This window comes from Atta colombica, unplaced genomic scaffold (genome assembly GCF_001594045.1).
Source record: "Atta colombica isolate Treedump-2 unplaced genomic scaffold, Acol1.0 scaffold228, whole genome shotgun sequence".
Classification (NCBI taxonomy): Eukaryota; Metazoa; Arthropoda; class Insecta; order Hymenoptera; family Formicidae; genus Atta; species Atta colombica.
The window spans coordinates 1,862,706-1,875,614 of NW_017259325.1; the positions used below are offsets into that span (position 1 = coordinate 1,862,706).

At 27.7% G+C, this 12,909-nt stretch overlaps 1 protein-coding gene across 1 annotated transcript; it reads left to right on the forward strand.

Moving 5' to 3' along the window:
- Positions 1 to 1,044: 1,044 nt before the first annotated feature.
- Positions 1,045 to 6,641, forward strand: LOC108688294 (major facilitator superfamily domain-containing protein 6-like). The gene is made up of 9 exons (XM_018194483.1): positions 1,045 to 1,102; positions 4,223 to 4,524; positions 4,823 to 5,165; positions 5,306 to 5,496; positions 5,568 to 5,704; positions 5,787 to 5,902; positions 6,025 to 6,270; positions 6,431 to 6,566; positions 6,635 to 6,641. The coding sequence occupies exons 1-9, from the start codon at positions 1,045 to 1,047 to the stop codon at positions 6,639 to 6,641; spliced, it is 1,536 nt and encodes a 511-aa protein (XP_018049972.1).
- Positions 6,642 to 12,909: the final 6,268 nt, after the last annotated feature.

Consider the following 12,909-nt stretch of genomic DNA (forward strand, 5'->3'; position numbering starts at 1 on the left):
CGAGCATTGTCATGCTGCAAAATCACTTTATCGCGTCTCTCGTTGTATTGCGGCCGTTTGTCTTTCAACGCTCGGCTCAAACGCATTAATTGCGTTCGATACCGATCGCCTGCGATTGTTTCAGTCGGTTTTAACAGTTCATAATACACACGCCGAGCTGGTCCCACCAAATACAGAGCATGACCTTGGATGTCACCGTTCTTGAAGCGTTGAAACCACTCACGACACGTTCTTTCACTAATAGCGGCCTCACCAGAAGTATTTGAGAGCATTCGATGAGCCTCAGCCGTAGATTTCTTCATATTGAAGCAAAAAATTAAAACCTCCCGCAAATGACGAGAATTTGGCTCGTAAACTGACATTTTCAATCAAGAATAACTTTATGATGCAGACACAAATCGACTAATGTTTCTATGGGGTTGACAGATGCCCAAGTTTATTGTATGACGTCTATGATCTATTTATTTCGACCACCACTTACCGCTAAAGCCATCTATAGGAAAATGGCGGAAGCAAAGTTGTATAACTAATAAAATGTACTACGAATTTATTAGATTCACAAATGTAAATAAAGAAGAACATTACTAATTATGATTACTAATTATGATGTATTATGTTAACATATATTAACATATGTTATCATAATTATTTGGAATCTATAATGTGTATGTGAGTTTTCAAAAACTCATTTGAAATTTACAGTGCTATATATCAACAGTTGCAGAGCGAATGATCGCGTATTAAATGTATATACATTTACTTATATCTAGTTAGTATTTTTGTATATTATATAAAGTATGAATATATTTTGTTTTATATAACCGAATAAATGTGTAATATATTATTGCATAACGCGTTTGTAAAAAATTTTGTGCAGATAATAATTGTTGCAGATAATTTTGAACAATATTATTTTTACATATTTAATTGTTACAGAGTAAAATTGAAGATTTAACATATTTAAAATTTAATACGTTTCTACAAGAAAGATTGCAAAGTAATAAGATATAAAATTTGTTGAGCATCTATTTGTCTTTACAAATCATGAAAATAAATTATACACAATTGCTTATAAAGATGCATTATTTCTTTTTTATGGGAAGTAAGTAATCATCTTATTTAATATATTTACACACACACACACACACACACACACACACACAAGTGCGCGCGCGCGCGCGCACGCACGCACGCACGCACGCACGCACGCACGCACGTACGTACACAGACAGGGTGTGCTATTTTATTTTAAACAGACAATTTTCTCTAAAACTATCGATACAAAAAAAAATGTTTTAGATAAAAATGGAATAATTTCGAAGGGGACATTTTTGGTAGGATGAAACTTTGTGCTAACTCTTAGCTAACTATCAGTAGTTGCGGATAATTCTTTAAAAAAGAATATTTTTTTATCCAGAATCAAACAATATCAAACAATATCAAACAATTAATAAAATATTTATTAATCTTAATTGATCATAAAGATTACGTTATGAATGATTTTATTCCATTTTATTACCGTTTCATATGTTTTAATTTGAATTAAATAAAAAGGATAATTATTCACAATTAGACCTCATATACTATATACTATATGCACACTATTTATATTCTACCAACTTTTTAAATTATACGGATCTATTAGGAATTTTCATCAGAATAAAGTTTTCTCTGATGAAAATTTCTAACAAATCTATTATATATTAAAAAAATGTATCCGTGTATGTATTTTTAGGCTAAATATGTGCTTTTGAAATCGTAATTTCTCGTAAATACGGATATTCATTATATACGTATATGGATATGTTTTGTATCGACTCGAATGGATAAAAAAGATCAAAAAGAACAATAACGATTTAGACGTGACAGCATTCTGATTGGTTCACTCTTTTACGCAGTCGCATTCGTGAAAGATTTAAGTTTGAACCACTTTTTCTACTACACGCTTTACAACTAGGAATAGGTTAAAACTTTGCTTAAAGCTTAATCTATAATTGCTAAACATAGTAAGTGATCATAGTTATAACATTTCATCAATTACAGTCGGATATTTTTCTCGTATTCAAACGTGATTGGTCAATCTTTACAATTACAACTACGCAATTGTAGATCAGACTTTATATGTTATAAAATCATCTCTTTCTCAATCTTTTTTTATTATATCTAAAATTAATTTAAAAACAGTTTTTTTTTCATTCTTAATACTTTAAATCCTGATAGCAAAGAAGAAAATTATTTGAAATCGATATATTTTATTACCTTGGTCTCCCAGCGGGAGAAACGAAAGCATTGGTAATTTCTAATATTGTTAATTTCATCTTCTTTCTCAACACCAATCATTTTCGAACGTAGCCAGTAAGAGAGTTAATATAGTTTTAAATTTACATCTTTACTGACGTTCAAATATCAATAATTATTGTTTGTATATGTGTGTGTTTTGTGTGTGATTTTTATATTATATATGGCTTACAATAATTATCATTTTGTTTAATATTGACTTGATGTAGATGTTATTATGCATTTGTTATTATGCATGAATTTTATAAGTTATTTATTAATTTTAGTATTAAGATATTTTTCCGAGAAATTGAATTTCTTAATAGATTTATTTAAAATAATTTTATCTATAATATCTATAATTTTATATATACATATAGTTAAAATTTAAAAAAAACATCCTAGCGATGCCGAAATGGAGATATTCATCTTCAAAATTTCAGCTTTTAATACATACACTATATCAAGCTTTGTCGAAATAATGTTTTAATACTTTGCGGCAAAAATCTTCTACAGATTTAAAAAAATAATAAATATGTAATGTAGAAATATTATAAGAATCTTGTAAAAGAAATGGAGAGGCCTAATGATACCGTTTTTTAATTAGAATAATTTAAATTTATAATTTGATACAATTTTCCTTCTCGCACGCCGAGCGGCGAGACAGAAGGTTTTGTTTGCGTCGCATGTTCCAGCATGCTCCAATATGCTCTTGCTATAGCTTGTACTTACTTCAATGTGCGCATTAGAGTGAGTAAATACTATAGTAGAAGCCAAGAATATTTTAGAATATGTTAGAACATGTGACGCGAACAAACCTTCTGTCTCGCCGCTCGGCGTGCGAGAAGGAAAATTGTATCAAATTATAAATTTAAACTATTCTAATTAAAAAACGGTATCATTAGGCCTCTCCATTTCTTTTACAAGATTCTTATAATATTTCTACATTACATATTTATTATTTTTTTAAATCTGTAGAAGATTTTTGCCGCAAAGTATTAAAACATTATTTCGACAAAGCTTGATATAGTGTATTAAAAGCTGAAATTTTGAAGATGAATATCTCCATTTCGGCATCGCTAGGATGTTTTTTTTAAATTTTAACTATATGTATATATAAAATTATAGATATTATAGATAAAATTTTTTAAATAAATCTATTAAGAAATTCAATTTCTTGAGATATGCTGTTGTTACATTTCAATTGTCTTCAATTCGAACGCAGATTAATATTTCTGCATATATTGAGAAAAAATATAGTCAATTTTAATAAATATTTAGTTGAATACTGCCAACTAAATATTAATTAAACATAAAGACATATTTATTTGATATAAGAAACATTAATTTGATTTAACAATCATTCATTTTACTGAACGAATATTTATTTGTAGTAAGTAAATGTTTAGTTGGCAGTATTGAACTAAATATTTAAATTGATTACATTTTTTTCTCAGTGTACAGATAGGACATTTATTAAGAGTGTGTATGCATGTGCGTATGCGTGCGTGCATGCGTGCAGGCACGCGCGCGCGCGCGCGTGTATGTGTGTGTGTGTGTATATTGCCTCAAGTTTCTCTCTTCAGAGATCATGCGCGGTGAGATATATTAGGTTGTATTAATTTTGTAGATGCGATTAATTTTCTAGCGCGATTTTTCTAGCCGAAGAAATATCTAGACATACCCTAAACATCTTCGACTCACAGCCATTTAATTTGTTTTAAAAAACAAATGATTCAGTATTATGTCCTATATAAAAACATTTTACCATACTATAAATATATACTTTTGTTAGCTAAAGTATATAAATATATATTTTAGCTAACAAACATACGCATTACAATTAAAAGACATTAAAAATAGATTTTTATCAATTAAAAATAGATTTTTTATCAGTTAAAAATTATTCTAGTAAGTTAATAAATTATTATTCTTCTTATTTTAGGTGCGGCCCCTGTTTATCCATTTCTATCAGTTTACGGAAAGCAACTTGGTATTTCACCGTTAATTATTGGTAGCATCAACGCGATTTTTCCTATATTACTTCTAATAGTAAAACCAATATTTGGTTTCATCATGGATTATTTTCAAACTTGGAGAAAAGTGATCTTTCTAACATTGCTTGCCATAACAAATATCTGTTACATTATAATATTCCTTTTACCACCATTGCCGGGTCCAATTTTATTAGAACATCACTTTCAAAACGTGTCTTGTGCAACTTTACTGCGTTGCAATATGAAATACGTAAGTTTTTATCTATATTCCGTAATTTTTTGGATAAGTTTTATAAAAATTTTATAACACTATTTGAGAAGGAATTATTTTATCTTAAGCATTCATTTTTATATTATTTTATGTAATCCAAAAATTTCTGAGTGTTAAGGTACATAAAACATATTATACAAAATTTAAAATATATTTTAAATAATGTGTAACTTTAAAATTTTTTTAAACATTCTAAAATACGAAATCAATTACATCTTTATAATTATTAGTATTTTATAAAAATATGCGTTTGTTTGTAATTTGTTCTTTATTAAAGCATGCATCAGCAATTGCATCGTGTAATGGTACAAAAGACACTATGTGTCATTGGATATGTGAGAATATGAATTTTTCCACACAATTGTCTTTTCATGCAGACCAAAACAAAGCAACTATTTCACCAAATACTACATGCTTATTAAATATAAATAAGATATCATTGTGTCAAGGAAATCTAACGAACAATTATAATTGTAACGTTATCTGTGATAATTTCAAAGATGATCAATGTCTGTACACATCTGTAACTTTTTGGAGTTTTGTTGTCTTAATGTGTATTAGCGAAAGTGGTAGTTTTATTTTCTCCAGTATAAGCGATGCATTTTGTTTTGTCATATTAGGTACGTGATTTTTATAAACATTTTTAGAACTAATTCTCTAAAATTTAACCATACAAATCAAACTTTCGTAATATTTCTTTATGTAATAATATTGTACAAAATACTATTTTTAATAATGTTTAATAATGTTCCCTTCTCAGGACAAGATAAACGATTGAAATACGGTAAGCAGCGATTATGGGGTGCAATAGGTTTTGGTATTGTTGTATGTTTATCTGGATATATGATAGACTTTTTTTCACACGACAAAATCCACAAAAATTATTTATCGTCAATGCTTCTTGTGATCATATTTACTTGCATTGATTTTATTTGTTGTATAAAACTGAAGGTAATTTTATGTATTTAAAATAAAAAAATCAATCAATAGTTCTTATGTTTCATCATAGATTTTTATAATAGCTGCCATTTCAATCACAATCAACAACCATAATGAAGGATGTGTTTATACTTTTGAAATCAAAAACTATCGTTATATTCTTGTGTTTTTCTGGATTTTTCGGCGTCTTTAATATTATCATGCGTAATTTTTTATTGTGGTAAACTTTTATATCTTGATTGGATTTTATTAGATTTTTGTTTGTATATAATGTTTGTATATAATGTAGCTTAATTTTATAGGTATGTAGAAGACCTCTCTATTGCGACTGATTATATGGACAGAATGAAATTGATAGAAGGTTTGATTTTAGCAGCACAGGCTTTCAGTGGTGAAGTAATATTCTTCTTTTTATCAGGTAACACACATTAGTTATTTTTATATTACAATTTCATAAATATACGATGTTTATTGCAGAATTAAAATTGTTTTCAATTAGTCCTTTAATAAATATAATATTGAAATCATTTTATTTTTCAGGCAAAATATTAAAGAAGCTTGGCTACGGTTATACCTTCACATTTTGTTTCATATGTTACGCACTTCGGTTAGGCTTAATATCTTTAGCGTCAACACCATGGTGGGTTCTTCTCATAGAATTTTTCATGCAGGGACCATCGTATGCACTCAGTTTTACAGCAATAATATCGTATGCGAACGTAATAACACCTACCGGTGCTTCAGCTACCGTTCAAGGATTAGTTCAAGGCGTGAATGAAGGTTTAGGTAAAATTTCTTACACATACTTTCTTACTAAACGTACTTATATTCATCTATTTTCATGTTATATTTATCTTATTTTATTTATAAGAAACTAAATATATATACATATGTTTTGTCATTAATTATTATTATTGTTGTTATTATTAGTATAAAATGTTACCAGGATTCTCGATTGGCAGTTTGATAGGTGGTGTCTTGTTTAAAAAATTTGGAGGTATAATGACTCTAAGAATAATTTCAGTATTTGCAGCATTTTCTGCGTTAATATATTTTGTTTTTCATATTTTTTACTTTAAGCAGTTTAAGCATAAAACAGGTAAAGAATTAACTAATTTAGTATATAATATACCTTATTAACATATGTAAGAGAATAAAAGATCTTTTTTATTGTAGATGCACGAAATAATATTAAATGGAGGGAACTTGACGATGCACAGAAACATTGTAATACAGCAGATATTTAATATAAAGCTTTTTAAATCTGCTTATAAAGTATAGTAGTAAAAAAAAATATTGTTAAACATTTTTATCTTATATATCAAGAAAAAATGGACAAAAAATAATTTGTGCATTATATATTAACGCATTTAGAAGAATAATATAACATTGAATTTAGATTTTTTATTATCAACTCCTAATGACAGCTTTTTTAATTATATATCGCTTTTTTTTAAATGTGATTTTTATTGTTTGATGTTTATAATAAATAATAAGATAAACATTAATTTAATATTATAAATATTTTATTACAACTTCATAAGCGTAATAATAATTGATAACAGTGAGTTAGATTGTTTGCTGTCCTATTTATATCATCTTAGTGTCTTATTGAATACGTAAATGTGAATAAGGAATAAATTATGCAAACTAAACTAAAATGGAGTACATCGTTATTTTAGTCTATCTAAAATTAAAATTAAAATTAAAATTATTCATTATCACTATATATATATTCTGTTATCGTAATCTTTTGGAATACTCTGAAATTATTATAATAATATTTTAAAATCATTTGATAAACAAATCATTATATATATATATATATATATTCGCGATCTTATCAAACTTTTTTACGAACTTCTCCATCATAATTCATACTCTTTAACAACTAAAAATATGTCTATTATTATTATTATATGTCTATTATTTCCAGACATATATATATATACAGGGTGTCCGGAAAAATCGCCAAATATTTCATGAGCACGTAGAGCGGATTAAACTGAATCGAAAAGTCCTCTACCATTTTGTAAGTTTCTCCAATAGTTACCGAGATATTAATCCTTAAAAATAGTCGAATATTACTGCGAAGTGTATACGCCTACCGATCGCTTTGCGCGCGGGCCGTAGGGAGAGGAGATAGCCTGGCAAGCGCGCCGTCCGAGGCTATAGAGGCTAGCGGCGGTGTGCGCGGGATGCTTGCCAGACGAGCATGCGTATTCGGATATCTTTAAGAATTAATATCTCATTAACTATTGGGGAAATTTACAAAATGGTAGAGGACTTTCCGACTCAATTTAATCTGCTTTACCTGCTCATGAAATATTTGGCAATTATTTCCAGACACCCTGTATATGCATCCTCAAGGAGACTTTGTAAAATTTATAATGCATCATTTACGTAAATAATTTAAATAATTACAGCTTTAGGTAGCGATTATCACATTGATATGCATGACTTAAAATAAAATTTTAAACAATTTCCATTACATACCCGATAACAAATTTTTCATATATGAATGTGTGTAAATATGTATAAACATTCATAAATATTTTCATGTATGAATGTGCATAAATATGTATAAACATTCATAAATATTTTCATGTATGAATGTACATAAATATGTATAAACATTCATAAATATTTATAAATATGTATAATTGTATATGAAATACGTCTATACATGTTCATATATTCCTCTTTCTTTTAAAATTACTTTTTAGTGTTAATAGAAATAATAATAGTAATGTGAAAATATAAAAACATAATTAAAGGGAATTTTCGCATTGTTCGTTTTAGAGAAAAACAAATTTGGAAAAATGCAAAAAAAGTTGCTTATACATAATTATGCATAATTTTATGTATAATTATACGAGGATTGTTCAAAAAAATTAAAAATCTTTATTGTTTTTCGGAGATAAAAATTGTTTCTCAAAAGTCGATAGCAGTGGCTTTAATTTTTTCGGACAACCTTCGTATAATTATATATAAAATTATGCATAATTGTGTATGAGCAATTTTGTTGTTTTACTGCTCCTACTTGTACGTAGAATCTATATATACATAATAACTGTAAATTATTAAATATTTTCTATATCTCTTATCGCCTTTCAAAGTAATATTTATCATTGGTCGTAAAGTATTTTATTTTAAAACATTAATTTAAAATAATATATCATTGCGTGATACAAAATTGTTAAAAAAAATTTTTCTGTTTGAATATTTCAATTTCATTTTTATATTTGATTTGTAGCTCAAAGAGCATCGTTAACTTAGTGCATTTTTATGAGAGTATACTAAATATAAAATTTGTTAAACTTATTAAATTTGCATATATATGTATAATAAAAATCAATTACACTGAATTGCTTATAAGGGTATTACTTTTTATTTATGGCGAAAGAGTAATTATCAAACACAAGGCATGTCATAACATATTATTTCTTATATCTAATTTTAAAATATATTGGGAGTATAAATAAGTTTCCGCCGTTTGCAAAAGACGGCGCCACTAATAAATTATTAGTTAAAATTGTTTGATGTAAAACGACATATCGTAAGATTAAACATCCAGCAACACCATAACCTTGAAATATTAGATTTTGTATCAGCATCATATATTATTTTTGGATGAAAATGTTTTTCGAGTTTTGAGCCAAATAAGCGTCATGTTTACAGGAACTTTTGATTTACTTCTTTAATTTGAAGAAATCTGCAGCTGTGGCTCATAGATTGCTTGTAGAAGCATATGGTGATGCTGCCTTAAGTGAGAGAAGTTGTCGTGAGTGGTTTCAAAAGTTTAAGAACGGTGAATTTGACATCGAAGACAAAGAACGTAGCGAAAGGCCGAAAGTGTACGAAGACGCGGAATTAGAAGCATTATTGGATGATTCGTGCCAAACGCAAAAAGAATTTGCACTTATTGTACATTAGGAGTGACTCAACAAACAATTTCATATCGTTTGAAATCATTGGGAATGATTCAAAAGCAAGAGAATTGGATTCCATATGAACTGAAGCCAAGAAACGTTGAACGCCGATTTTTCACACCGAAATGCTGCTTGCCAGGCATAAACGAAAGGGTTTTTTGCAACGTCACTGGTGATGAAAAATGGATCCACTACGATAACCCAAAGAAGAGGAAATCATGGGGATCACCTGCTCATGTTTCAACATCGACAGCCAAGCCGAATATTCATGGAAAAAAACTCATGTTGTGTATTTGGTGGGATCAGCTTGGTGTCGTATATTATGAGTTGCTTAAACCGAGACGGGATCATTACTGGGGCTCTCTACCGAACACAATTGATGAGATTAAGCATTCAAGATAAAACGCGCCCACTATTACTCCAGGCATGACAAAATTATAATATATAATTCTCCTGCATGATAATGCTCGACCACATATTGCGGCGCCGGCCAAAACCTACTTAGAAACACTCAAATGGGAAGTTCTATCCCACCCGCCGTATTCTCCAGACATTGCACCTGATCGATGACGCACGACCTGTCTGAGCAGCACTTCACTTCATATGAAGATACCAAAAATTGTATCGATGATTGGATAGCTTCAAATGATGAAGCGTTCTTCCGACGCGGTATTCACACCGCTACCAGACGCTACCAGAAAGATGAGAAAAAGTAGTGGCTAGCGATGGCCTTTATTTTGAATAAAACATTATGTACCGTTCTTTCAGAATAAATGATTAATTTTTGGTAGCAAAACGGCGGAAACTTAATTGTACTCCCAATAAATAAGCGCAGTTTTTAAAAAAACACATTATTGTATAATAGAAAAAAGAAGATGCATGTCATATACAGTATTTATAATTGTAAATGACATTTATAATATTTAAATGATTATAAGAAAGGCTATGAAGGGAAGATATTCATGAAAGTTTCAAAAGCATATTATCAAGAAAAGCTGTATTACAAATAGTATATATATTACCATCAAAGAAAGTATAGATTAAAATAATTACAAAAACATTAAAAATAAATATATAAATAGATATATAAATATAATATATAAATATATTAATAATTTAATAAATTATATTATTAAATATCTTCGTGAAATCAATCAATTGCAGCTTTTATTATTATATATATTAACTACTGGGTGCCATTTCAATGTACCTGTTTATGGCAAGAAACTTGTCACTATTAATGGATAACATTATCGCAATTTTACCTATTATAACCTTGATCGATAAATTAATACTCGACTATGGCGCAGATTATTATCTCGAATGAAGAAAAGCGATTTTTATGGCATTGTTCGCCATAACAGGTGCAAATTATTTCTTGATGTATTTTTTTACTTGCTTTGCCATTCCAATGCTGCCGGACCATGAGTTTAGAAATGTCTCCTACGAGTTTTTATTGTCTTGTGATAAGAATCATGTAGTTTTTATTTTCTTAAAGTAAATCAATAATAATAAAATGATAAATTTATAATAGTAAATTTTTTTGACAAAACAATAAAAAATTGATTTTGAAAAAAATTAAAAATCTTATTTTCAGGAAATAAGAGCATTATATAAAAGATGTTTTATAGATAATGTTTCATATGTAATACAAAAGTATGTTTTAAAATTTCAAAAGTCTCTAGATACTAAATCTTTAATAATAATAATTATTAAATTAGTATTATTAAATTATAAATAAAATTATTAATGTAATTATTAATATAATATTTTCAACTTTGTCTTTAAAATTATTATTTATCTTTTAACTTTAAGCATACTACTAGTAGTATCGTATAACGATATGAAAGATATGATAACATATCATTGGGTATGTAAGAGTCATAGACGTCGACTACGGGGGGCAGACTCACTTTTTACCTCCCTCTTCAATTTTATTGTGGGAGGGGAGAAGGGAATGTCCTGTCAATAATTTTTATCTTTTGATTTTTTAACAAAAGATTTTTTTAACAATTGCAAATAATTTCTGCGATCAAATCTTTGAGAAAGCATCGATCACGTGACATACACTATACTACATAACGACGCGGCGAATTAAATTATATAAATTTATTTAAGTAAGAAATTAATATTTGAATTTAATATTTAAATTTTTACTAACATTTAAATTTTTTAATGAAGAGTAAAATCGTTGATATCGATATATCATTTTGAGACAATATTTTTTCAGATAATATTTTTTAAATAGAAGGTAAAAATCATACTTTAAAAACACAAGTACAAATTAAAAAGTGTCTTCTATTAGATAATATAAGTTTTTGTAATACTGTTTGCAATTTTGCAATAATTAATTTTTTCATAAAATAAGTAAAAATGTGCGTTTGACAAAAATGAGCTTTAAAACTGACAGTAGACAGTAATGCTACATTCCTATTCTTTTTCTTTTAAGGAATTATCTGTATAAAGTACCTACAAGTAAATATATATAAGATTTTACAGAATCTTTTTATTTCGTTATAACTTTTATAAATTTATATTTTAATGAATTATATGCATATTTATTTTATGCTGTTCTGCAATGTTTAACGTGATAGTTTTTTAAGAGTTTTTCCATATATGCACGATTGCCTTCAGCTCTAATGCTTTCTAATGTATTGTAAAAAAATAAAAGGCTTTTTTATATTCTAGACATAGTAATATTAAATGAAAGAAACTATAATATTCAACGATTTCCAGAAACACTAAGTAAAAACAGATTTTTATATAAATCATCTTACTTTTTCATGTAAGTAATAAGAAAAAATATATTGTTAAATATTTTAATGTTATATTTTAAGAAAGGACTAGTTGGGAACTTTTTTAAATATTAGATTAACATTTAGGAGAATAAAATAGCATTAAAATTGGACTTTACTTAACAATTATGTCAACTAACTTTCAAAATATGATTTTTATATTTCAAAGGATTCCATACCTTATGGAAATTGAATTTCGATCGAATCACACTACTACTTCGGTACTATCACAAATCACAAACACTCTATGTAATATATATTATCTTGTACAGAAGAAAAACACTTTTCAATAAAATTTAATCTTTCAGGTGGAGATGGAGAAATGAGGCAGACAGCGATTATGTGGTACAATCGGTTAGTTAACAGATTTGTGATCGCAACAGAAAGTTTACAAAATTTATACACCAGCGTTTATTTTAGTACTCGCATTTATTTGTATCGATTTAATATGTTATAGAAAATTAATATTACATATTTAGAAGAAAAAAAGACAATAGTACAATAGTATAATAATTTTAATTTTATGTTTTTAACTATGTAATACCTTCTTTACAGTTGCCACTGTAAAAATCGCCGAGTATATTAAAAAATGTATGCAATTTTAAAATTAGTACCAATTATTATATTTCTATGTACTGTTATGTTTGTTGACATTTTTGAAAGTCTTATGGTGTTATTTTGGTAAATTTTTTTTCTTT